Raw genomic sequence first — 24,966 nt, 5'->3', positions numbered from 1 at the left:
ATTTAGTACAAGTTGTTTCTAAAATTGCAAAAGTATTAGCCCATGATGCTGGAAAATCCAAGGAGATTTTCATAGTAGATGTTCTGTTTGAGCTGGGTCCTGAGAGAAGGGAGAAGAGAAGTTGTGGAGAATAAAGACATGGAGACACTGAAAGAGAGTATAATGTTCAATGAATGACAGATGACCTTGTTCCATAGGTTTAATGACAAGAAATAGTAGTAAGTGAGGATGTTAAAGTATATTAAAGCTTATAATTCAAACTATGAAATGTGTGCCACATTTTTATCTCACTAACTGGAAAAATATATGATGACCAAAGGAAATACGTATTATTTTTCAATGATTTGTAGTCAGTTAACCACAATAACAGTTGCATCTGTTTAATGTATCTGTACATACATTATTACATCAATAGATACAACAAGTTGAGTGGATAGATTTTTTATTCTAGCAGAGTAGGGTATCTCATATACTGCAAGGAGCAAGTTTTAAGCTAAAAAACATGTCAATTTAGAGTAGTAATGTGGAAAAATGGATCCAAATAATGACCATTGAGAAATTTTTCCTGCTAAGAGATGATAAATACAATGAACAAAGAAAGCGGAGAGAGCTTTGAGAAGGTATAGAGGAGAATTTGAGAAGACTCTGTACTGAGGATTTTGTCAGAATGGGCAGAATCCAGGATGATCCTGAGATGTATAGAGATGCTTATTAATATGATTAATAATTTTCCAATTTTCTGTTTCAATTCTAGAATGAAAAGACACTGTACAAAGTTGGGGAAGAAGTTGAAATTTCATGCTTAACTGGATTCAAACCTGTTGGCTACCAGTACTTCAGATGCCTACCAGACAGGACCTGGAGGCGAGGAGATGTGGAATGCCAGCGTGAGAACTGGGAAAACATTATGTGTTACTGCTCTACAGAATGAATGTGCCCCATATAAATGGAGGAAAATCACATCCTCAGATCAGTACATTTTACTATTTTTTAGTAACTATGGAGAAAAAAATTTAGTGAAGCAGTAAATGGAGCTTGCTTGCTAAAATTAGATTTAAAACATCTCCATATTTCCATTCTGCTCCTGCCCATTAGCTTCATACACAAAGCGCTGTTAAGCATGCTGTTAGGAAGAAATCCAGAAAGCCTGCAATCTCTAACTACAGACATCTGCCTTCCCGGTGTAAAAATTGATACGAAACAATGAGACCCAAGAAGATCACGTTTACACTCTTTATGTATCAGAAACAGGGGCTTACATGAAATTTCATTTTCTCTAGAGCACTAGTTCTTGGAGCATCTTGACATTATCTGCTGAAAAACAGTGAACAAGCATGTAGGTCTTATGTGCATCTTCACCACAGTAAAATAAAATTTACTGTGGGAATCTCTGAGGCATAATTGAATGCAGTATCAATTAGAACATCCTGTCTCTATGTCATCACAGTGGTTTAGTTTGTTTTTGGAAAAGCCCAAAAGGTAGAACAAAGAAAATTATTTCTTAAAAGAAAACGTCCCCCCGACATTAGAGAATTTAAATATGTCTGGGGTCAGTTCCTTAGGAAAGGAACCTCAGATAAGAGAACTGAAATGTGGTTGTCCATGGAGGAATCTCCGAGAGGAAGTAGAGGATCCTGAGTCCTGAGGGTTCTGAATTAAAACCGGGCATCCAAGCAGAACAAGTGCTGTGAATCCCAATCAGGTCACCTCTTGGATAACATACCATCTCCCTAGGCTTGTTGGGTGTTTTGCTCCACTAAACACATCTCAAATTTGTTCCCCATGCAGGAATGGCATGTCTCAAGCCAGTTGTGGCAGAAGTACTGACCGTCTCCCCATTTAAGAGTCTATACAGAATTGGTGAATCCATTGCATTGGCTTGCCCCAAAGGCTTTGTGGTGACTGGGCCATCAATCTACACTTGCAAAGGGAATTCGTGGGCACCACCCATTTCAGACTCACTTACCTGTGAAAAAGGTGAGTGGCAACTCAGGACTGGGAATTCTAATAAAATTGGGTTCTGTAGTAGAATCGCATCTAAGGAGATGCTGTTTCTCATTTGAAAATAGCAGGGTGGAAAGTAGAAGAATCCAGGGAAGGTAGAGGCTATATTTTGTCTTGTGCAGATAATGAAGTTAGGCAACAAATAAGGAGTTATCAATCAAGAGGATGGTTTCAAATTTTACAGGGTAACTTCAGTTTTCTCTTCCAGTATAAAACTCTAATGTTTAGGAGTATAAGACTTCTTCTCCAACAAGATCAGAACTAATAGTCAACTGAAATTTTTGGTTCAAGTGGAAAGTTGTAACATGTAGTAAACATGTGATGAGACATTTTATTATTACCTGAAGCAGAAAACTTCTGATGCTTTCTGAATAAAACAAACTCAGGTTTTCTTTGTTGCAGTGTCTCTAAAAGAAGGATTTCTAGTGATTTAGGTGTGAACTAATAATTCTCTGAGCCCTGTCCTTCAAATGCTGAAGTCAGAAGCTATAAAAGCCTTGGTGTTCAGTAATTGTTTGAAATTGTTTCCTAGCTAGAAAAGATTTTGAATGTTTTCATCACAAATGAATGACAAATATTTGAAGAGACAGATTTATTTATCTGATTTGACCATTCTACAGTGGATAAAAATGACACACTACCCCACAATGTGTATACAATCCAGTTGTGCCCTTAAAGTTGAGAACTACTGTTTTTCCTGTATTTTTTTTCTTGTTTGCTTTTGTGGTCCAGTGACACTCTACCCATGAACAACATTCTCAGCTCTTCTCATTTTATTTTTTGGCACAGAGTCTTACTAAATTTCCCTAGTTGGTTCCAAATTTGTAAACCTACTACTTCCAGAAAAGCATTGTTCTTGAAGAGAAAACATTAAAAAAAAATACTTTTCAGCAAATAGAATAGAAAACAATATTGAATTTTCATATATTTTTCAACGTAAGTGGCTTTTCCTTGGTCTCATTCACAATTTAATCAAAACCAATTTTTAAAAAAGCACTTTTGGCCAAACATGAGGTACATGCCTGTAATTCCAGTACTCAGAAGACTGAGGCAGGAGGATCGTTGTGAGTTCGAGACCAGCCTGGACAATATAATAAGTTCAAAGTTAGCCTGAGCTATATAATGAGACCCTGCCCTCCACAAAAATCACTTTCAATTAGGTGATCAAAGTTGCATTTAGTTTTTATTTTTAAAATTCCATTTACTCCCCTTTATTTTGTCAGCTTACATACTGAATCAATTTACACAATAACAAGTATAACTGGCATAAATAAATCTGAAAATAAGCAACTCTCACTCTTAGTAAACAAACAGTCTACTGGTGACAGCAAATAGTGTGAAGCTTTAAAATGCAATGGCCCATGTGCTGTGAAAGATCAGTGTAAGGCACCCAGCAGCCAGAGGCCACCAGAGCTCCAGCTCATCTGACAGGACAATTGACTGTAGTGGAGAGGGTATCTAGTAATCAATAGCCTTCAAAATCTTCAATATCCTTGCTCAACCAATGTCTCAGTTCTAAAGAGAAACCTTGAGGAAGTATCTGAGACCAGATATGATTATGTTCATTTTGCTTATGGAAAAACCGAGGCACAAAGAGGTTAAATCAGACACCGGATTGGACAGTCAGGGTTGAACAGAAGCTAAGTAACAGATCTGCTAATTTCCCAGGCTCTTTGCCATCCTGCTTCTTTCTTCCCTCTTGGGATTTCATAATGTGTGAAGGAACAGGAACATTAGTCTTTAGAATAACTTTAAGTAAACCTGCTGAGAAAGACTTCTCACAGGAACTGGCAAAATCTTTGATATGATGTCTTGGATTCATGAGGCTCCTAATCATAATAATAAATGATACATAATATGAATGTCAGAGGGATGTACGTGTTTGGAAATTGTAGGCTTCATAAGGTTAGGATTCTCTGGACACCATAGGTAGTATCTTCTTACTGAGAGCACATGTGAATATACACATGCACATACATGCCATGCACACATAGTTCTCTGTCCTTAGATGAGAAATGGAAATTGTACTCCAAAATGAAAAATATAAAACAACCTCCACCTAATCTAAATCTCCTCTCTCATGTACTTAATTTCCAGTAATACCAACAAAACACCAATGAGGGAAGACAAAGAAAATGACAGTCATCCATTAAAATTGGCCATGGTGAAGTAAAAAAACGAATTGGCCAAAGAAACATTATTAATTCTTTCAATGTGAAAACATTTTCCCCATGATGAAGTGAGATGCTGTTGTTACTTTCTTCCACTCTAATCCTTTCTCTGAAAACAGCACTTCAGAAAACCTCATTCTCATTCCTTCAAAGACTAAAGAATGTTCTTATTTCCAGGTTTCCTTGGGTTGGGGATTGTGGGCAGCTCAGAGCCAGCATTAGCTTCAGCTCAACATTTGGGAAAAAAACAAAGAATCACCATACATGATCAGTATACTAGCCAGCAGCTACAGAGCCATGCTCTGTGCCATTTGAAACCTGATTCTCTGTAGAAACAGTGCATAGCTTGGAGCTTCTCCCTGATTTAAGTTTGGATTTATTTACAAAGGGAAAAAAAGCTTAACTGTCTAAGATAACAAGGAGAACTTATCTAGTATCAGGGTAAATCTCAGAAGACTTACCAGAGATTCAAATCTTCACATTTATGAAGGTTCTGAGACAAATTTCACCAGGTGGAATGAGGGTTCTAACAGTGGCTAAGAGTAGGAAATGGAAATAGCAGCAAAGAAGAGAACCTATGCATCTTTAAAATCTTCACCCTAAAGTAAGCCTTCTTCCTTCCTTATTAAACCTTCTTTTGTACATTTAGACTAAGAAGAGAAACTATGATCTGAGTCTCTCTCTCTCTGTGCCATGTTATTAGTGAAAATATTTAAATGTGGCTGCTTAGTTGCTCCCTTGACAATTAACTTGCTTACAAAGGCCATTCTGGGCCAGTGTGCTCAGAGCTGGACTGATGAAATGTGTTCTAGCCAACATTTGGGGGAAGTCAGCTCCGAGTTCTGCACCACCAGTGTAAAGGCACTTTAGGTTGGTCTCAGTGTAGGTAAAAGTAAGTGCATTTCTCCTTACATGTAATATGCAACAAGTGCATTCCCACTTATTAAAATTTCCTTTCTTTACAAACACACTATTGGGTTCCTCATCTGAATTCAAGCATCATTTCCTTACTAATCTTTCTTTACCCTTCACAATAGAGGTCTTCTTGGAATATGGTCTTCTATAATCGTGTTCCCCATCTTCAAAATACTTGTCTCAGCCTTCCATTAAAATCGATTATTACACTACTTGATTAGTGGCTGTTTTCCTGTTATTCTTTAGATCCATGAAAAAGAGACTGTTGTTTTCTTCCCTTGTTCTCTATACACTTCCTCCCATTCTCCTTTTCCTTTCTCATTCCTCTATTCTTCCTTACTGTATAGAATAATATTATTTATTATTATTATTAATATAATAACATTTATTAGAATAAATGCTTAGGATGTTGCACAGCAATTCCAGGTGTTGCATGTTTCCCCTGATTCTTCTTGTGAGCAAATCTGATTTCCAGGTGATTATGCCTCAGGAAACCACTGCTAGCTCTCTGACTGTTGCCCTCCATTTGGGGCAAGCTGCTGTCCATGCTAGGATATCAAACACTGGAGTTTCTGGAGGCTCAGATCTGTCCCCTCACCTCATGTTTCACTCTCCTGCTAGGGAGCCCTACCCACATTCATAACTTCATTGACTCCCTCCTAGACTAATAAGTTTAACTTTTTTACTATAGACTTCTCAACTGAAATTTAAATATACATGTCAAAATTCCTCTGTATTTGCTTTGCTTTGGAATCTGAAAAATAAATAAATTTAACATGTTTGGAAAACTCTGGATTCATAAACCTCCCTTCCCTAAAACTAAGCATCGTCTAGTATTTTTCTCTTTTGGATACAGCACTAGTGTCTCCTATCTTATGCCAAACAGAAAATTAGGAATCATACCTGATGGCTCTCATAATGCACCAAAATATGTAGTTCATTGGTTTGTTACATATTTCTATATGCTTCTCAAGTTATATATTCACTTCTCTCTGCTTCTGCTTCTGGCACCTTGATCCGAATCCTCATCCCTTTCGCCTGAATTACCATAATGACTCCACAGATCATTTGCCACATTTCTTTTGATTCCCATGTCTCTGCAAATCTATTTTCTGTTCAGAAACCAGAAATCATTACCTTTTCAAAATTTATACCTGATTTTGTCATATCGCTTCTTGACTAAACCCATAAGACACCTACACTGTTTAGAATATGAAGGGGAAAAGCCTATTAAATTGTGCACAGCCTATAAGTTACTTATTTCTCATACTGCATCCTGATACATGCCTTGATTTTTCTGCAAATCAACCAGGCCAGCTTACTCTCAGTTCCAAGAAAGTCACATGCTGCCCCCTTTTTTGAACACTTTCAAAACCAATATTCCCTCTACTTCAAAAATCACCCTCCTTTCCCACCATTTTACCATGCCTACTACCCTTTTAGGATACATCGTTTTTCTTGATTATATAGCTTTTCTTTAATAGTACTAAAAATGGAAAGAATTCTAGACACATTAGTATATTTGTTTGGTCACTCTGTCTCCCCACATTAAACCTATAAATTCTGTAAGCACAGAATCAGAATTTTACTCAATGTTCTAGCAGAGTGCCAGTGAAACTACATGTTCAATAAATGTTTGAAAAAAGTGGAGAATAATTTCATCAGTTTTATTTTCTTTAGTCTGAACTTAGTAATTTTAGACTGGATAATGGCAGTACGTGTGATCTGGAAAGGATATTTCAAGTTGAAAATCTCCTGAAAACGTATTTGGAAAAGCCAAAATGAGTATTCTAACTCCAAGAAATAAATGAAAATCCTTGGCCACTACCTCTTCTTGTAAGTTTGATCTTACCTCTACAAATCCATGTTGCCCATTGTGATTTCCTTTCCTTTCATTTTAGATAAACTGACAATATTAAAGGGCTCTTGTCAGCCAGGACAAAAACAATCAGGATCAGAATGCATCTGTCTGTCTCCAGAAGAAGACTGTAGGTAAGAGGCAATCCATGAAAACAAAAACAAACAAACAAACAAACAAAAAAAGAGGCAATCCATGGACTTCTCGTGCAAATGGGGTGAGCTAGTTTGTGCTAAACAGGTGATGGAAAAGCTAAGCCTCTTGAAAAATAAACATGAGGTACATTGATTATCACATAGCTGATACCTCTTATTCTTTCCCATTGAATAGCAATCTTTTAAAAAATTATCTCTCATCCTGGATTCCTAAGCCTGAATGGTTTTTATTTAGACTGTTTCATTTTTGTTTTAAAGATTTCTTCTTGTCCATTAAAAACTATGATATCAACTATACCAAAAATCTTCTTTTCCTTTCCTATATATATGTAAAGTTTGTAACTTCAACAGCTTGGGATAAAGGAAGCAGTGTAACCACCAACTTCACACACACACATACACACACATGCATATGCAGTTTGTATTTGATTCTTTCGTAAGATAGGAGACATCCATATCTTTATGTGACTACTATGTGTTATCTGTCTCCTGTTTGTTGGTGTAACTTCTTTTCTTTTCCAAATAAAATCAGGAGTATTAAGAGTGTCTATTAATTTAAGGATTAAGTTTGGCTACATTTGAAACAAATTCAAAGTAGTATTAAGGCAAAATTTCTTTTCTCTCATGCATAATAAACACCTGGGTAGATGCTATTTCTATTACAGCAGATAAGACTAAAGCTCCTTCCTGCCCTGTTTTGCCATCCTCAAAGTTATTTCAGGGTCTGAGATTGCTTTTCTGGAGCTAGAAAGCAGGAAGACCAAAAACAGGCCATACAGTTTCTTTTCAATTTTTCTGGAAGACTCATCACTTGCTTGCTTCCATATTCACCTAACCACATCTACATGCAAAGGAGAAAAACTATTCTAAATAAAATCACAGTTTAGTTTCTGAGAAGATGACAGAATGGATGATGGGGATAGAAAATCAACTATGCACAGTTGTCAATATGTCAATTCTAATGGTAAATGGTTCTCATATTTCTCTATGTTACAAGTGAACAAATGTTTTCAGGGACTCAAATGTTACATCTTGGAAGGTACAGTAGGATCCTCTTCTGTATAATTTCATCTACTCTCCTCAGTATTCCTCACAATGTAGCTCCTTACTGCAGATGGCCTTCCAGGAATCATTCATGGAATTCATATTGTCCACTGATAGAAAACATTTCTTTTTTGTCTTGCAATAGCAAATTTTGAGAATGCTGGCTGCCCACTAGGAATCCTATTTCAGATCTGTGCTCTCTCTTCCTCCTCTTCTTGTATATTTCACTTCTGTTTATATGGAATCATTGTTTATAGAAGTGGCTGGTCCCACAGCTGAAGTTTTCTGAACAGAGAAAGTAGTCTTTTGTTCTTAATCATGGGCTTTGATTCCTGGAAATAGAGTTATATACTGGAGCATTGATTGTTAACTCTAAAGTTGGCATCAGAGAAGATATTTGGATTAATCAAGGGGATCTTGACCTCTTTGCAAGAGATAAGCTATGGTACAAATGCAATTGAAAAGTTATAAAATAATGCAGACTACTTGAAATGTTCTAAATTAGCACTGTAATTAATGAGTATTTTAGAGATCAGAGGAGATACAGATAATGATGGGTTGGGTTGGTCTGAGTGAACTTCACAATAGAGTCAGGAACCGAGCTAGAGACAGACAGGTAAAAAAAGAGGCACAGTGCAGTGCTGATTAAGGCCAGAGTGGCTGCAGAAGACACAATGGTCAGGTATAAAGATGAATTTAGAAGAGTGGAAAATAATACTATAAAGGAAATTGATTGGAAGATCTTGGTTACTGAATTTTTCAGGCTTTAATTTCTAGTCAACTAGAATATCAAGTCAATTAAAAATAAGATAAAAATGTTTTTGTTTTGTTTTTTGTACTGGTAACCAAACTCAGGACCTCAAGCATGCCATACAAGTGCTGTAATGCTGAGCTATATTCTCAGCCCTACTATTTTTAGTTTAATTTTAAGATATTAATGATAAAAATTTCAAAACAAGATTTATGAGAGTAATAATGGTTAGTACAATGCATATTGTTATCTTCAAACTAGGTGTTCATATTACAAGTTATAGGCATGAAGAATTGGTGAAATAATACAGACACAAGCCTTTTCAATGAACTATTAGCAATTAGTAGTATAACTATCTTAACTACTTTGTGTATATATATATATATATATATATATATATATATATATATATTCCTTTTCCCTTTTGAACAATTCGTTCCTATTTCAAAATATCTACCATACATTTTTTGTATTATTTACTTTTTGGGTTGCTACACTATGGAGACAATAAGATATTTACACACACTAGTCTGATTTATTTCACTATAAATATTGTCTTAAATTGTATCCATTACCCCATAAATGTCTCAAGTTTATCCTTCTTTTACCTGAGTAGTACTCCTTTGTATACAAATATCACATCTATTTTTATCCATTCCTGAGTTTATGGGCATTTGGAGTGTTTCCAAGATTTAGTTATTACAAATTGTGTTGCTATAAACATGGATCACATATATCATTGTGGTATGATGTTTTTAATTCTTCTATGAAAATATCTAAAAGAGGAATAGCTAGGTCTAATGGACCTCTAATCCTAGTTTTTGAGGAAGCTTTATACTGATTTCCACAGTGGCTGCAGCAGCCTATGCTACTATGAACTGTGGAGAAGGGTTCCTTTTTCCCCACAGCCCCTCCAGCATTTGTTATTCGTTGATTTTTTGAGGATAGGCATTCTTATTAGGGTGAGATGAAAACTCAGTGTTGTTTTTGTTTATATTTGTGTTCATCTCAATGGTCCAATTTTGGGTTGAGTCTTGGAAAGGTCTGAATTTTTTCAATTCTTTATATATTTTAGATGTAAGTCCTTTTTCTGAGGACACATGGTTAAAATATTTTCCCATTCTGTCAGTTCCCCTTCCAGCCTGTTGGTGATTATTTTTGATGTGTAAAGATTCTTAATAAGATGAGATCCCAGTTGTTGATTGAAGTGTTTTTCATGCTGTTTGGGTTTTATTCATGAAGTATCTGCTACACCTATGTCTTCAAAATTTCTACCTACTTTCTCTTCCAGTAAATTGAGTGTTTCTGTTTTAATATTTATATTTTTGATTTATTTTAAGTTTAGTTTAGTGATGTGATAGAATGGGTCTAGTTTCAGTGTTGGGCATATAGAGAGCTAGTTTTTCCAGCACTGCTTATTAAAGAGACTCTCTTTCTTCCAATGAACATGTTTGGCACCTTTGTCAAAGATAAGGTAACTGTGTTTGGAGTTGTGTTTGCATCTCTTAATCTGTTCCTCTTATTTTCCAGTCTTCTTTTTTTTTCTAGTATCATGCTGATTTTACAACAGTAGGTTTGTAATATAACTTCAAGTCAAGGATTGTAATACTTCTTGCCTTGCTTTTGTTGCCCAGAATTGCCTTTGCTATTCTAGGTTTCTTCTGGTTCTAGATAAATTTTAGAGTTGTTTTCTCTAGTTCTGTGAGGAATGTTAATGATATTTTGATCAGGACTGCATTATATCTGCATAACAATTTTGAGAGTATGGGCATTTTCACTATGTTGGCTTTTCTATCCATGAACAAGGACATCTTTCCATTTTCTGATACCCTCTTTGGTCTTTTTCAGAGTCTATAATAGATCTATAATTTTCAATATATAGATCTTTTATTTCCTTCACTAGACTGATTACTAAGTATTTCATTTTTTCAGATGTTAATGTGAAGAGTGTTATTTCTCTAATTTCTCTCTCAGTGTTTGTTGTTAGTGTATAGGAATGCTACTGATTTTTGAGTATTAACTTTGTAACCAGCTACAGTTTTGAAGTTATGAAGTCTAGAAGTCTTTTGATGGAGTTTTGGCATCTTCTATGAAGAGTATCATGTCATCTGCAAATAATGATAGTTTTACTCTTTCTTTTTCTTATTCCTTTTATTTCTCTATCTTATTGCTCTGGCTAAGATGCAATTTTAAAAAAATGAATCTCTAGAAGCATGAAAGATGAAATAGAGAGTTTGGAGGAAATAATAGAGAAATTAAGGGGAATAAAAGAAAATGCTGGGTGGTAAATTAAAATATTAAATTTGCTACTTGCCATTTGTTCTTCATCTGTAAATATCTGCTTTTCTTTTTTGGGCAGTCAAGATTCAGAAGATCTCTGTGTATTTGATACGGACTCCAATCATTATTTGACCTCATCTGCTTGTATGTTTTTGGCCAAGAAATGTTTAAATAATCAACATCTCCATTTTCTCCATATTGGTTCCTGCCAAGAAGGTGTAGAGTTAGAATGGGGTCTTGAAAGGACAAAACTTGCATCCAATAGCACAAAGAAAGAACCCTGTGGCTACGACACCTGCTACGACTGGGAAAAATGTTCAGGTTAGTCATAATGTCGACCATATACTAAAAATACTCTCACTCAGATTTGATCTCATATGTTATAGTGTTTCTTCTCCACATTTATTCCTCATTTTTAGAAAGCTAATCTGTCCTTTAAATTTTCCTTTCTATTGTAAAACAATGTTTAAATGACTGAAATAGGAAAGAGAAACTATAGCTACGTGCAATTAGAAATAATTGCCCTAATACTTAGGCCAGCTATTCTTTCAGTCCTTTTCTGTGCATATCATCAGTATCACCCTCAGTCCCCACTAGGAAGACCCTTTGTCCTGATTTCATGTGTCAGGCTCTTCTTCCCACATCCAGTTCTAGAGGACCTCCACTGGTATTGTCAGTTTTTCCTCTGGTGGTTGAGATTCATTGGGCCAACAGTACTGTCCATGTAGGGTTTGGTTTCACATGAATATGCTTGCAAGGAGCATCTTCCTGCAATTTCTTTAAGACCTCTTTTAGCACCTGGAACCAGTCAGGGATGATAGTGTTATTTAAGAAAATGTCCTGGGCCACATTTTTTCCTCTATAGAACATTCTCCAGACCTCTCCTGTTTCCCTTCCCCACCATGAATAGAATCACCCAGATGCCCCAGAAAGCTCTGTGACTCGTGGCTATGGTGGACTTTGTGACCCAGTTAGACACTCACTCCCAGGGAGCAGTCCATTAGCAGATTGCTCCAATGGGGCCAGCAGGGTTTTCTTGCTCATGATTGCTTGCCAGGATGGTGCTGACAGTCTAATTTAACTTACTATTTACACAGATAGTCACTCTTATAAAACCTTCCCTGAGGCCTCACACATCTCAAGAGTGACTGTGCATATAAATTTTAAAATATAAAATGGAATTATATTTTGTGATATTTTGTAAATGGATGTTTTTCATTTAATATATCATGAAACTCTTTCCATGTCATTATATGTTTTGCCATAAATTAGTGAATGCCTTCGAAAACTGTAGGGACATTTGGTGATTTGTTTAATCAATTTTTGGGTAGTTTTTGAATTTTCCTCTATATTTTGCTGTTTAAAAGATTGCTTCAAGAGATATGTCTATCACATATAGATCTATAATCTAAAATTATTGCTTTAGAATATAGTTTGGAAAATGAAATTTTTAGATAAATATTAAGTACAAATTTTTACTGACACAATGAACCAACTTACTCTCCAGAAATATTTTTACTGTGATATATATATATATGTGTCATGTGCTATGTAGTGTCTGAATTATATAATAGAGAACTATCCCCCCCCATACCCTTGCCAAGCCTTAGATTTGACACTCCTTTATATCTTTGGCAATTTAATACTTAAGTGGCATTACATTTCCACTGTTTATAAGTACATTGTAATTGGCATTACATTTCTGAATTGCCTGGAAGCAGGAACTCACAGCAGTACATTTGATCTGAGATGAAGTCTGACCCTGAAATAGCCAAAACTAAGCTTCATATAATAGACAAAAATGTTTGCAGATTAGGATTTAACAAAGCTGAAATAGGCAACTGGGTTTCCCTTAGACACATTTTCAAAAGTGTATCTTGAATCTTAGCATACAATATGTAATGGAAACTTGTTGAACTCTAACTTTGGCTTTAACAAGCCACCTTGTGTTTAGAAGAAAAAAGATTTAAAAAAAAACATTTTTCTCCTTTGCTCTTCTTCCACATTCTGCCCTGGAGTTCTTTAGCTCAGTCTCAGGGAGAAGAGAGATCTTTTTACTCAAACCTAGGTCCTTCATGTTCTATTTAAAACTGATTATCAAGATTCAGTTCTCTGATCCATGACAGACAGTGGACATGGTGACATAATGACTGGGCCATCTGATGGCAGAAACCCAAGAGGTGACTACTTGAGACTTCCGACCTTCATGCCATATTTGAGCAGGGAAATTCTACAAGACCACATAACAGAGCATAAGATGTACATTGCTCAGTTCTAACAAACATGAAATAAACCTATTCTTTTATTAGAGATATAAATTCTATTGCCCATTTTTTGCATGCTTGATCAAATCTCTATCAGTCAATAGAAAGACCTCTCAGAAGCAATAATTTGAGTAGCAAAGAGCTGATTTATTATGTTTTGTATTTAAATATAAAATTTTTCTTAAAATGTAGTATAAGAACATTATCATCAAAAATAGAGTAAATAAAAAGAACTTGGACAGGAGGTAGGATAAAAAATGATAAGGTATCTGGGGTTATGCTTAAAGTGAGCATTTTTTCTTCCTTATCATAAGTAATTTAAAAAACTTCATATGGTGAGGAATTTTATATTTCTGCTATTTTTTCCACAAACTATTCTTTTCAAGCCTGTCTCACTGTAAAATAATTGGCAGCAAATGATTTCATAAAAATATCTCCTTTGCTATTACCCTTTTGTTATACATGCATCATAAGCACCCACGCACTCCAGGAATCTAAATTTGTCCCCAAAAAGATGCTAAAATATTTGAATGCTTTAGCAATAACATTCAAATTAGAATCTTACAGGATAATCAAACCAACACATTGATGTTTCTTAATAAAATATTTATCTCGATAATTTAAAGTATTTGGGGTCCTGCACATAATCAGAAAACTCAGAACATTTTGTGCAAAGATATGATCTGTATCTGCCAGCATTCTTCAACTAGAAAGCAAGTCAGTGTCACTGAGAATGCTGTTTGGAGAGGCACTAGAGAATAAAATCAGTGTACAAACTAATGTATTTACAAACAAAGAGAAAGTTAGCATGTATTTTATACCCAACCCACTCAGGGCATGTTGGGATATTAGTGATTTTGAGTTGAATTGAATGTCACCTTGATTAAACTGTGTTCTTGATTACATTGTGCTCTTTGTTGCTCTTTCCCTTCTCTCTCTAAAATGAAATAAGAAAAAGTTTTAAGTGCAGCCTCCACATAACATGAAGTTCACTTTTCAAAATTTAGAACAAGAATGGCTTCCCTAGGGGGCCTATTTTTATGGATAGTAAATGTTCTGTTGGAATTTCAGAAATATCCACCACCAACCAACAGGAAGGTGAAACTCATTCAGTAAAATCCATTTAGCATCCAAGATGTAAAAATTGCTGTACAAGACATGGTGAGCTGGCCGAAGACAAAGAATCCTTTGTACCCTTCAAATTATTCATGGTAATCAGAGGGATATTATCATCCGGCAGTTGTATGAATCACTTTAATGTAAAGAAGTGTGTAATAACTGCTATACAAGAGAAAAATATCTTCTCAGCCAGAAAGATTTCATAAACATAAAAACATGAGCACTGAGTGTTGAAAAATTAGTCAGCAGAAGTAGGGGGAAGGACATTTTGGTGCATGTTGTCTGAAAATAATTAAGCTAAGAGCATTTAAGTTACAGTCATGCTAAGAGAGTAGTCACCATGCCTTTCCAAAAGCCAAGGAACTGATTTCCTTACCAAAAATGGAACAGTCCCCTGGTATTCTCAAAACTCCCATCCTTCCAATAATGGATAAGACTTTACATGGCTAGAATCTTCTCTAGCTGTTTAAGAGGGAAGATAGGAAGAAAATGTATACTTTTCATCAAACATTTCCTATTAAGAACAATATATCTATGTATATGGAATATATGAGTATCTCCCTCACTCTTTCTATTCTCTCCCATAAGTTGATATACATGGAAAAGAACTGACATCTTCTTAGAAAAAGTTATCCATTAATGACCTCATTGGTGACACTTAGGCTGACTCTAATAATTTGATTATATTAATTATCCCACATTCATGAAATACTTATAAGTATTACTACTGTAATACTTACAATATATGCTTTACATTTGTACCCAAAATTCAGAATTTGTAATAAATTAATACAGATGAATTAAATGAACTTTTAAAGAGCTGAATAAATCATACAGATGGATGAACCAGTTAGTGTTCTCAAACAAAGCACTTACGATTCTCTTAGGGAAAAGATACATGTAACTGTAGAGCATAGAAATATTAGAAATGGTATTGAAGAATATGCTATTAAACTTGAGTTAAAGACAAGATTATGGGAGTCAAGTGGTTATGAAATGCTAGAGTTGTAGAAAATTAACATGGGAAGAGACACTGAAAACAGCAGATTAGCCTGGCAAAAAAGGGAAGAAATGGTGAAAGGATAAAAGCATTAACACCTTTGGAGTCTTATTCAGAAAACTAAGAGAGAATTAATCTACGTGGAATTGAGAAAGTAAACATAAAAAAATAATGTTAGAAAAATAAGTTGGAGTCAAATTGTGGAGAACTTTGGACTTTGACTAAAATATATGCACATTCTCTATAAGCAAATGAATATCTCTCTACCTAATGTTTTTAGTTAGCAAACTTGATGTGGTTACTTTACCCCCAAATGATTATTTTTTAAAATGTTTTTATTTTAAGAAAGCAAAACAGAAAAAACGATAGAAATAATACAGAATTAAAAAAAAACAGTGAGAAATCGACACTAGTTAATATATTACATATTGTTATCTTAGAAATAGGTGTTCAGATTACAAGATCTAGGCATAAAAAATGATCAAACAATCAAACAATGACAGTACAAGCTAAATATAAATGGAAAATAAGTACATGAAGAAATGGTTACCATTGCTGGTCATTTGAGAAATGCAGATTAAAACCACATTGAGATTCCATCTCACTCCAGAAAGAATGGCTGCCATCAAGAAATCAACCAATAACAAATATTGGGAAGGCTGTGGGGTAAAAGGAACACTTCTCCACTGCTAGTGGAGTCACTGTGGAAATCAGTATGGAGATTCCTCAAAAAACTAGGATTGGAAGCCTGATTCAATCCAGCTCTCTCCCTCCTGGGTATTTTCCCAGAAAAATTGAAAATGTCACAGTGATTTATGTGCAACCATGTTTATAGTAGCACAATTTTTAATAGTTAAATCTTGGAAACAACCAATGCCCATCAGCTGAAGAATGGATAAAAAAAGATGTGATATTTTTATATAATGGAATATTACTCAGCCATAAAAGGATAATCTTGAGGTTTTTGTAGGTAAATGGAGGCAACTTGAGACTGTCATAGTGAAATAAATCAGACTCACATTTGTAAGTATCGTATTGTCTCCCTAATGTAAAAAGTAAATAATAATAATAATAAACTGAAAGAGTAATAAGATCCAACATATACAATAGATATTGTAATAAAGAAAGGAAAAGAAGGTCCTGCAAGGGAAAGAACAACTGCGATAAGGTAAAGGAGAAATGGAAGAAAGGAACAGATCATATGTATGTAGGTATACACCTATAACTTTACGTAAGTACATGTGCGCAAGATAGATAACTATTCTACTAATTCTCTGCTAGTTCATCAAAATGATTATTTTTAACATATTTCATAAATTCAAGTTAAATGAATTGTGCAGTGATTAGATGACTTGAAAATCAGGTCTCATATGAGAATCACCTAGTTGAACTGCTTCCTAAAATATAAATCTCCTAGGAACATTCTAAAAAAACAAATGTGGGCAATGTGCTTAACCTCTCTGAACTATTTCCTCAACTGTAGAATTAGCACGACTGCATAGTTCAAGTGGCTTGCTGGGTAGATTCACTGAAATAAAGGATATTAAGATATTGGCAGATGGTGTGATTCCCTAGTTCATATCCTATAAATATTAAGTACAATTGTACTTAGGCAGTGAGAGAAAACACAGAAAGGACAGAAGGAAGAACTGTGGAGATGGATTGACAGGATTAGAGACTGGGCAGTCAGAGGGGAAGGTGTCAGAGTCAGCTCAGCTCTTAGATCCTGCTGGCTCAGGATGCACCCCACCGCCCTGCATGCAGGTGGCTCATGTTCATCACAGCTCGGTCTTGTGGGTCACTGCCTTTGATTCAGCTTCTGTTCACCATCCCCAAGGAGCTCATCATCATGGGAATGGTTAGGAAAAGCCAAGCCCGCAAACACAATGATGCTGAACTTCTCTGTCTCTCCTTACAGCCTCCACTTCCAGCTGTATCTGCCTGTTGCCCCCTCAGTGTGTCAAAGGTGGAAACCAGCTCTACTGTGTCAAAATGGGGTCACTGGCACGTAAGAAAACGGCGAACATCTGTGAAGTGGGAGCTGTGAGATGTGCAAAAAGGAAAGTGGAGATCCTGCACGCTGGGAGGTGCCTGGCCTAGCACCAAAGCGGACTTACCATCCAAAGGAAAGCCCTGCAGAAGGATATGTTTGTGTGTGTGGCTCAGCTGCGAATTGCTGACAAGTTCTTTTGTGGAGCGGGGACTATAGCTCAGTGGCACTAGCACCTGCCTGGCAAGCAGGAGGGAGGTCCTCACTTCGACTCCCGGTACAAAAAAAAAGAAAGGAAAAGAAAAAGGAAACTCTTCTGTGTTGATTTGATATCCTTATTCTTTCCTTAAATCGCCTGTTTTTAGCCACACCTGTATGGTTTCAGGACAAATCACCCCATAATACATCCCTGAGCAACAACTCCCACATCAGTCTAGTAAACTTTCTTGTATATATCTCATGAAAATAAGGAGAATTCTAAAAACTACTTTGTAAAGCATGTGATACTCACAATGAAAAGTAAGTGTATTTTCTTCAATAAATCAATAAACAAAGAAATGCACAGTATCTATAAAATACATTATGGAAACCTAACCATCATATATTCATTGATGTATTTCTACTGATATATTTGATATTTTTTAATATTTGCTGAGCACTATTAAAGGTCCTAAGAAAACAGCAAATCCCTTGCTTTCACTGGATTCATATTCATATGGGGTTAGACATATAAAAAATACCTGCGTAAAGTATATAATATGATTGATGTTGCTGTGGAGCAAATGAACCATGGAAGGGTAAGCCCCATCCTCCAGCATCATTTTATGCAATAAAATATCCCATAGGAATAAACACCACTAAGCATGCTTAGGCTTCAGTGGGAATCGCCTCATTTAAAGTAGTTAAAAGATATAAGCTCTGTAGTTTCGTTTTCTGAGATAGGAGAAAAGAAAATCTCTTCACCTCAGTTGAAGTATGTCACAAAGCTCGAAGTGTCACAAAACTCAATGCAAAGAAAATCGCCTGATAATTTTAAAGGAGTAATTTTTAAATAAATCAATACTGTTCATTAAGCCATAAGTAGATAATTCTTGGTGGGAGAAGCCAGCATGCCATTTTGGATTGGGGAAGAGATCAGAAGAGTGATTCTCAAATACAAGGATGCATCAGAATCACCTCAATAGTATGTCAGTTCAGATGCCTGGAATCTGCCCCCAGTTTCTGATTCAGTAGGTCTGCAGTGCAGCCTAAGAAATTTGTGTTTCTAACAACTTTCCCGATGTTACTATTAATGGCTATCAAGAGATGATATTTTTAAAGAACAGCTAGGTGAGGGACAGATCATCAATCAGCTGACTCTGATTTGATAATTAATTTCAAAACCTTAGCCTGCTGACCTGCAAGCAGATGAGTGGACACCATCTTCCTTTCTTCAATGTACTGATATTCTCATCCTGTGGAAGGAGGCCAAGAGCCACTGTTCCTTGGCAGGAGTCTCACTGCTAGGCCTTCACATTAAATGCAGTTCTTTCTCCATCTCATTAATCATAAAATATTGGCAAAATCTAAAATATCTTGTAATATCAAAAGTGAAGAACAAGGAAGGAAAAAAAGTTGAAAACAGAAAACCTATTTTCCCAGTGCAATAAAAGGTAAGTGTAACGTTACCTCGGGGATTCAGTAATCCATCTTTTCACAATCATGCTGCCCACCCTGTCTCCCTAGGAGAGTACTGCCAGGCACTCTTGTAAGCACCCTGCCTTCAAAATGCTCAAGACAACTGAGGAGAAAAAGACATTAAATATTCCCACATCCTAAAGAAAGCCACTAACAATTAAGTCAGGAAACTTTCCTCAAAACTGAATTGACTCCTCTACCCAACTCTCACACCAGCCCCACAACCTTGCAAACAATGAAACAGAATTCAGTGAGGGAAGGAAGAGAACCTGGGAAACCCGCAGCTTCCTGCATGCAGTGTTTGTAATGGATGACCTGTTCTTCCCCTCAGACTTTTTCCTGCCCTTGGAAGAAGGAAGAAGATGCTGAAAGAATCCCCTACTGTACGGTCAGTTTACCCAAAATACTAGGGCTACAGCTTTTTGCCTTGGCCGTCTATTTCCAAGTAAGTCAGCAAATGTTATTTAGCCCGCACATGCACAATAAATATCTAAACAAGTATTCTGTGATTTTGGCAACTTACTGACTTTATATGGGGGTAGAACTTTGCAGCACTGAGATAGTGAAAGCATGTCAGACATTCCCAGAGCTCTACGTTTTTCCTACAGGCTGTTCGCATCTGTAGTAAACCTTCTTGACCTCAATCACTAATAGAACACCTACAAACAGGTGACCAAAGTTTAAATGGAGTCATCTGTGGGTTGTGGAAGCACATACAATAAGAATATGCAGACACTTGGCTCACTGGATGCTGGGAAATCTTATGACTTCTGCTAAGAAGGTTCCTGGGGGTGATGCTCCCTCTCTGAGCTGAGCTCACTTCCTGCCTTGTGCTTACAAGAGTGGTCTTCTCCACTCTCATGGTGAGAAAAAGGCAAGGTGACATGCCTGGAAAAGATGAATACAACCCTGTCTCCACCTGAGTCCCAGGTACAGGGATACATGGAGAAATTGTTGACTCCTTTGGCTCCCCAAGAAGGAAAGAGTTAAGTCAATTGTGAGGCTAAAGAATTGAACTGAGAGAACATTTAAAAACACAAACTGAACAAAATTCTACGTAATGTGTCCCAGGCTTAACTAAGGGATGAAGAAAGTGAATCGGGCAGAACATAATGAAAGCACAGGATACTGCAACAAAGCCGCCCAACTGAGTGGTTTAAAATAACAAAACTCTATTGTCTTGTAGTTCTGAAGACGAGAACTGTAAAATCAAGATGTCATCAAGACCTCACTCCTCTGAAAACTGCAGGAGAGAATCTTTCCTTGCTTCTTCCAGACCGTCATGGTTGCCAGCATCCCATGACATTCCTTATCTTCTCAATGCAGCTCACCAGCTTTTGCCTCCATCATCACCCAGCCCTCTTCCTCACCCCAACCCTGTGAGTGTCTGTTCAAATTTCATGGTCTTTCGGAGACATTAATCACATTGGATCAGGCCCAGTTGAAGACTTTGTTTTAACTTGGTTATATCTACAAAGACCCTATTTTTAAATATGTTCTCACTCACAAGTACCTAAAATTAAGACTTAAACATATCTTTCTGGCAGGCACGATTCAACCCACAGCATAGATTAGAAACATATTTCCTGTTTACATCCCATAGTATAATCAAAGCATTATGCCAGCAGTTATGTTCACATGCTTGATTAAAATCAGGCATACTTGTTTTAAAGCACTTAATTCTTTTATATGTAGCCAGCTTCCTTTTTAAATGGTGACTAGTTGATCTTTTTATCATTTCAGTTACCTTTGTTTTGAAAAATTTTTTGAATGCACTAATCCATAAAAGTTTGCATTTGGATAATTTGCATACCATTACCAGTTAAATTTTCACACTGTGATATTAATTTAGCAGTCTAGTACAATAGGTGTTAAGAGCTAGTGGTAAAATTATCATCATGAATCAGAAAGCAAAACTGGAATATATTAAATACCTGGAATTTGGACCTAGAATAGTCAAATCTGTCCTAGAAGATAAAATTCTAGATGAAAGGTAAAAGCTTTATCCTTTTCGGGTATTACAGGTAAGCATTTATGTTGCAGATTAAGTAACTGAGAATCAACTGAAGTCTTTTTTTATGTAGCTTTTAGTTTTTTAGTTCTAGTATATTTTTGGTTATAACATTTATAAAATAAGTGAGTCCCTCACTTCAACAAACTTTCTGAATAAATGTGTTATATATTGCAGATCTCTTGAAAATATGGATACAAGCATGATTCTTACATCATAATTTTAAAATTCTAGTAGTCTGGTCTAATGAGGTGACCCACAAGCCTAACTAAAGGTACCTTTCTTTTTAGCAGTCTTAATAGAGCTCACTAAATTTTAAAATTTGTTAGTGGTCATTGCTTTCTGCACAAAGCTTCAACTTTCTCAGTCAGTACTCCTTAGTTTGGAAGACCATTCTGTGGTTCCACAGAGCATCCACAACTACCCTGAGTCCTCACATCCCTTCCTATCTGCTCATCCTGAGTGACCAGAATCTGACGGGTCGTGAGGTTGGTGCTGGTCGCCAACCTGACATGAAGCAAGGCTGGCTCTCTGTAAGGTCACCTTCACTCTCCTTAAATATGTCTTGAGTAGAATCTTTGAAGCATCTCATTTTGAAACCAAATAAATGGTCTACAAAATGATAGCTTTACCTAGTTTGTTTTATGAATGTAAGACAGGTCACTACTACCATATTTGTCATCTTGACAAGTTCTAGCTACACAGCTTCAGTTTCATGTGTCCAGGGTCAGTTACCAGAGATGTGTGTCACCAATCAAGGGGCTCTAGCAGACAGACGGTACACTGAAAGTTATGCTCAGAAAGATTTATATAGAAAGATGTTTGTCGCAATATTATTTATAATAGTAAACAAAGACAGGCCCGAAATATCCAGTAATAAATTACAGACCCTCCATATGATAGAAAAGCAAGAAGCCACCAACAAGAAATTTTTAAAAAAAGATTTTAAGAGACATAATAAAATGTTTAAAACCAGGATATAAAAGTGAATGTGATTATTGCTATGAAAAGTATGTGTACATAAATGTCTTTAAAAATAATAACTAGAAAAATAATACTTATTGCTAAAATTTAAAATAACTTTTCTTATGTTCTTCTGCGCGTTCTGGATTTTCCCCGGTTTGGGACAGCTAGGTCGCATCAGCTAGACTGACTTTGCATCTGCCTGGGAGGTCGGTGGAGCACACTTCTGGATGTGTTCGGGTGGGTCGCAGGTGTCTAGTCTCACCCTTTTCTCCCTGGCATTGTTCTCCTGCTCTGCTTCACCACTGCCATGAATAAGCAGCTCTGCCCCATTATGGCCTCTACCATAACCTGTCAGCTTATAAGAACCAGCTGAGCCTAAGCTGAGTGCCCCTAAAATGGGAGCCAAATTAAACTCTCCTCTAAGTTATGGGTGTCAGGTAGAGCATCCAGCTACAGGAAATCTGACTCATGCACAGCCTGTATTTTTTTTTTTTTTACAATTAATCATGAAAAGCCATTTTGAATATTTTCTCCTCTATGTGGGTGAGAAGAACAGACAGCTAATTCTGCTTGCATTCATATAATGTGGGTTGTGTAGATCTTGATCTAGACCTGCCCCATGAGGGAGGTTTGTTTTGTGAGCATGCATCATTTCTGAGCATGCACTGAACACCTGCCAAGTCACAAGAGTTAGGTCTGTAATCGTGCAGAGATTACAGAAGAGTTTATAGTATAATGGAAAGATTTTAAAGGTATACTTACATCAGTTTAGTACAAAGTATAAAGTAAGTATCTATCAAAAAATTATGTGTACAAAAGAATCTTAAGGGAATAAAATTTAAAACTACACAGTTAATAAAACCTGAGCCTTCTAAGTTCGATAACAGTTAGAGATACTGAGTAATTGTTTAAATGTAGACAAATCTCTCTGCAACTCAGATTCTCCATATGGAAAAAAAGGGTGAAATGGCAGTTCTTTCTGTGTTCTATGGTTTGGGTATATATATATATATATATATATATATATATATATATATATGTTAAATTTTCATATATATATGTGTGTGTAAATGAATGAATGTCTCGCAACTACTACTAGAAAGCCTACAGTGAAATGTACAAGTGGATATTATTATTAACATAAATGAAAAGGAATATCAGACATCACATTTTATTTTCTATTTTATAACACTTTCATTATTGCCAATCCTACACTCAAAGCTTGATCTGTTAAGGACTCAAAGGACTTACATCTTGTGTTTCAGAGAGAGAAATGTCTGTAACATTCAGAATCCACATCAAACAAAGCTGGTAAAATGTGCTAGTCTGATGAAGAGTGTTTGTCCACTATTGTCATAGAGGCACAACCACTTTGCTCAACAAGAACAAAAAGGTTTCTAAATTCTCTTTGGAATATGACATCATTCATGCCAAATAAACAGAAATGGCCCAGTGTTTGAATGTGAAGAAAAAAATTTAAAACCTAGCAATCTTTGATGTCAAAACAATGTGGACAGGGGCTAGGGATTTAGCTCAGCAGCATAAGCGCCTGCCTTGCAAGCAGGCAGTCGTGAGTTCGATCCCCCGTACCGATGAGAAGGAAAAAGGCAAAAAAAAAAAAAAAAAAGCAATGTGGACAGAAGACACATGAATAGAGAGTTAGGGAAAATTACACCAGGTTACTGGAAATATACTCCAAAGATTAATTATTTGATATCACCATCAGTTCCTCTCTAGTAGGCAGAGATATAGTCAGTATAGAATAGATTTCATTTTAATAAAACATGGCCCTTCTCATGACTGTAAAACCACACCAAAATTCAAAGCCATGAGGCTAGAAGATGTTGTTACCCATCATGTATTTTTAATAACACCAAGGTCTGGGACAGAACCCTAAGTAAAGCATTTCATTTTGTTTATCACAATTGCAAACTAACTGTTGCTTTAGAGCATATCGCCCCTTCTGTTAAAATGCAGTGATACATACTACCATATCTTTGCAGTTATCAAAAAAACCTATCACCATGTTTGGTGGCTGTCTATCTCCCAGAAACCTAGTAGGATCACATTTCCTTATATCAGTAGGTTGGACTATCATGAAATTAATTTGCATCAGTGAAATGTGAGAAGAAATCTCACTACATAGTTGCTGGACTAAGCATATAATGGCTGGCATGAAGATGCCCTCCCTGTTGCCCTTCCCCTGTGGCATGCTTGAGACAGCAGCAGCTCCATCAGCCTAAATCACCAACGTGAGCAGAGTCCTCAACATTACAGTGAACTTTTGTGCATATGGAGAAAGAAAAAAATAAGCCTTTCCTGTTTTAAACTGCTGAAATTTGAGGATGATTTATCTGTTAACATCATGACCCACCTTACTTGGTATTAATTGTGAATCTAACAAATGACATGATGCTGATAAGAAACTGATCTCTTTCACTTTCCTAAAGTACATCACAACACTTGCTTTCTTCTGAGCATTACTAAGTGGGAATTGCTATTTCTTTGAACAAGACCTATAATCATTATACTTGGGAAAAAAATAAAGAGATTAAAATTACACAAAAGGTGTAATTATGTTTAGTTTTTAAATGCAATCTGAGTTGCATCTTTGACTTCATAGAGAAATTGATTATGAGAACTTAAAATTATAATGACAAAATGAATTTTTATGTTGACTTTCCTGCTTGCATTGAAAAGGAAACATTCAGGAAAAAGTGATAAACATCTACCTAAGAAACTCTTACATTTGAGTAATTCT

General features: G+C 36.1%; 1 protein-coding gene across 5 annotated transcripts in view; it reads left to right on the top strand.

Moving 5' to 3' along the window:
- The window catches only part of C6 (complement C6), a 78,839-nt gene extending 60,179 nt beyond the window's left edge, over positions 1-18,660 (top strand). For 4 of the 5 annotated variants that reach the window (XM_013152915.2, XM_013152917.2, XM_013152914.2 and 1 more), the window contains 5 exons: positions 755-887; positions 1,789-1,977; positions 6,992-7,082; positions 11,258-11,499; positions 17,480-18,660. In XM_013152915.2, the coding sequence (XP_013008369.1) occupies positions 755-887; positions 1,789-1,977; positions 6,992-7,082; positions 11,258-11,499; positions 17,480-17,661 (837 nt within the window). In that variant the 3' untranslated portion in view covers positions 17,662-18,660. The remainder of the gene's footprint in view (positions 1-754; positions 888-1,788; positions 1,978-6,991; positions 7,083-11,257; positions 11,500-17,479) is intronic. The other variant, XM_003470206.3, reaches the window with a different exon arrangement.
- The last annotated feature ends 6,306 nt before the right edge of the window (positions 18,661-24,966 follow it).

This window comes from Cavia porcellus, unplaced genomic scaffold, assembly GCF_034190915.1.
Source record: "Cavia porcellus strain 051 isolate PalLab524CR breed Dunkin Hartley unplaced genomic scaffold, mCavPor4.1 scaffold_11, whole genome shotgun sequence".
In the NCBI taxonomy this organism is placed as follows: Eukaryota; Metazoa; Chordata; class Mammalia; order Rodentia; family Caviidae; genus Cavia; species Cavia porcellus.
The sequence above is the reverse complement of the archived record's forward strand: the minus strand, read 5'-3'. Positions and strand labels throughout refer to the sequence as shown.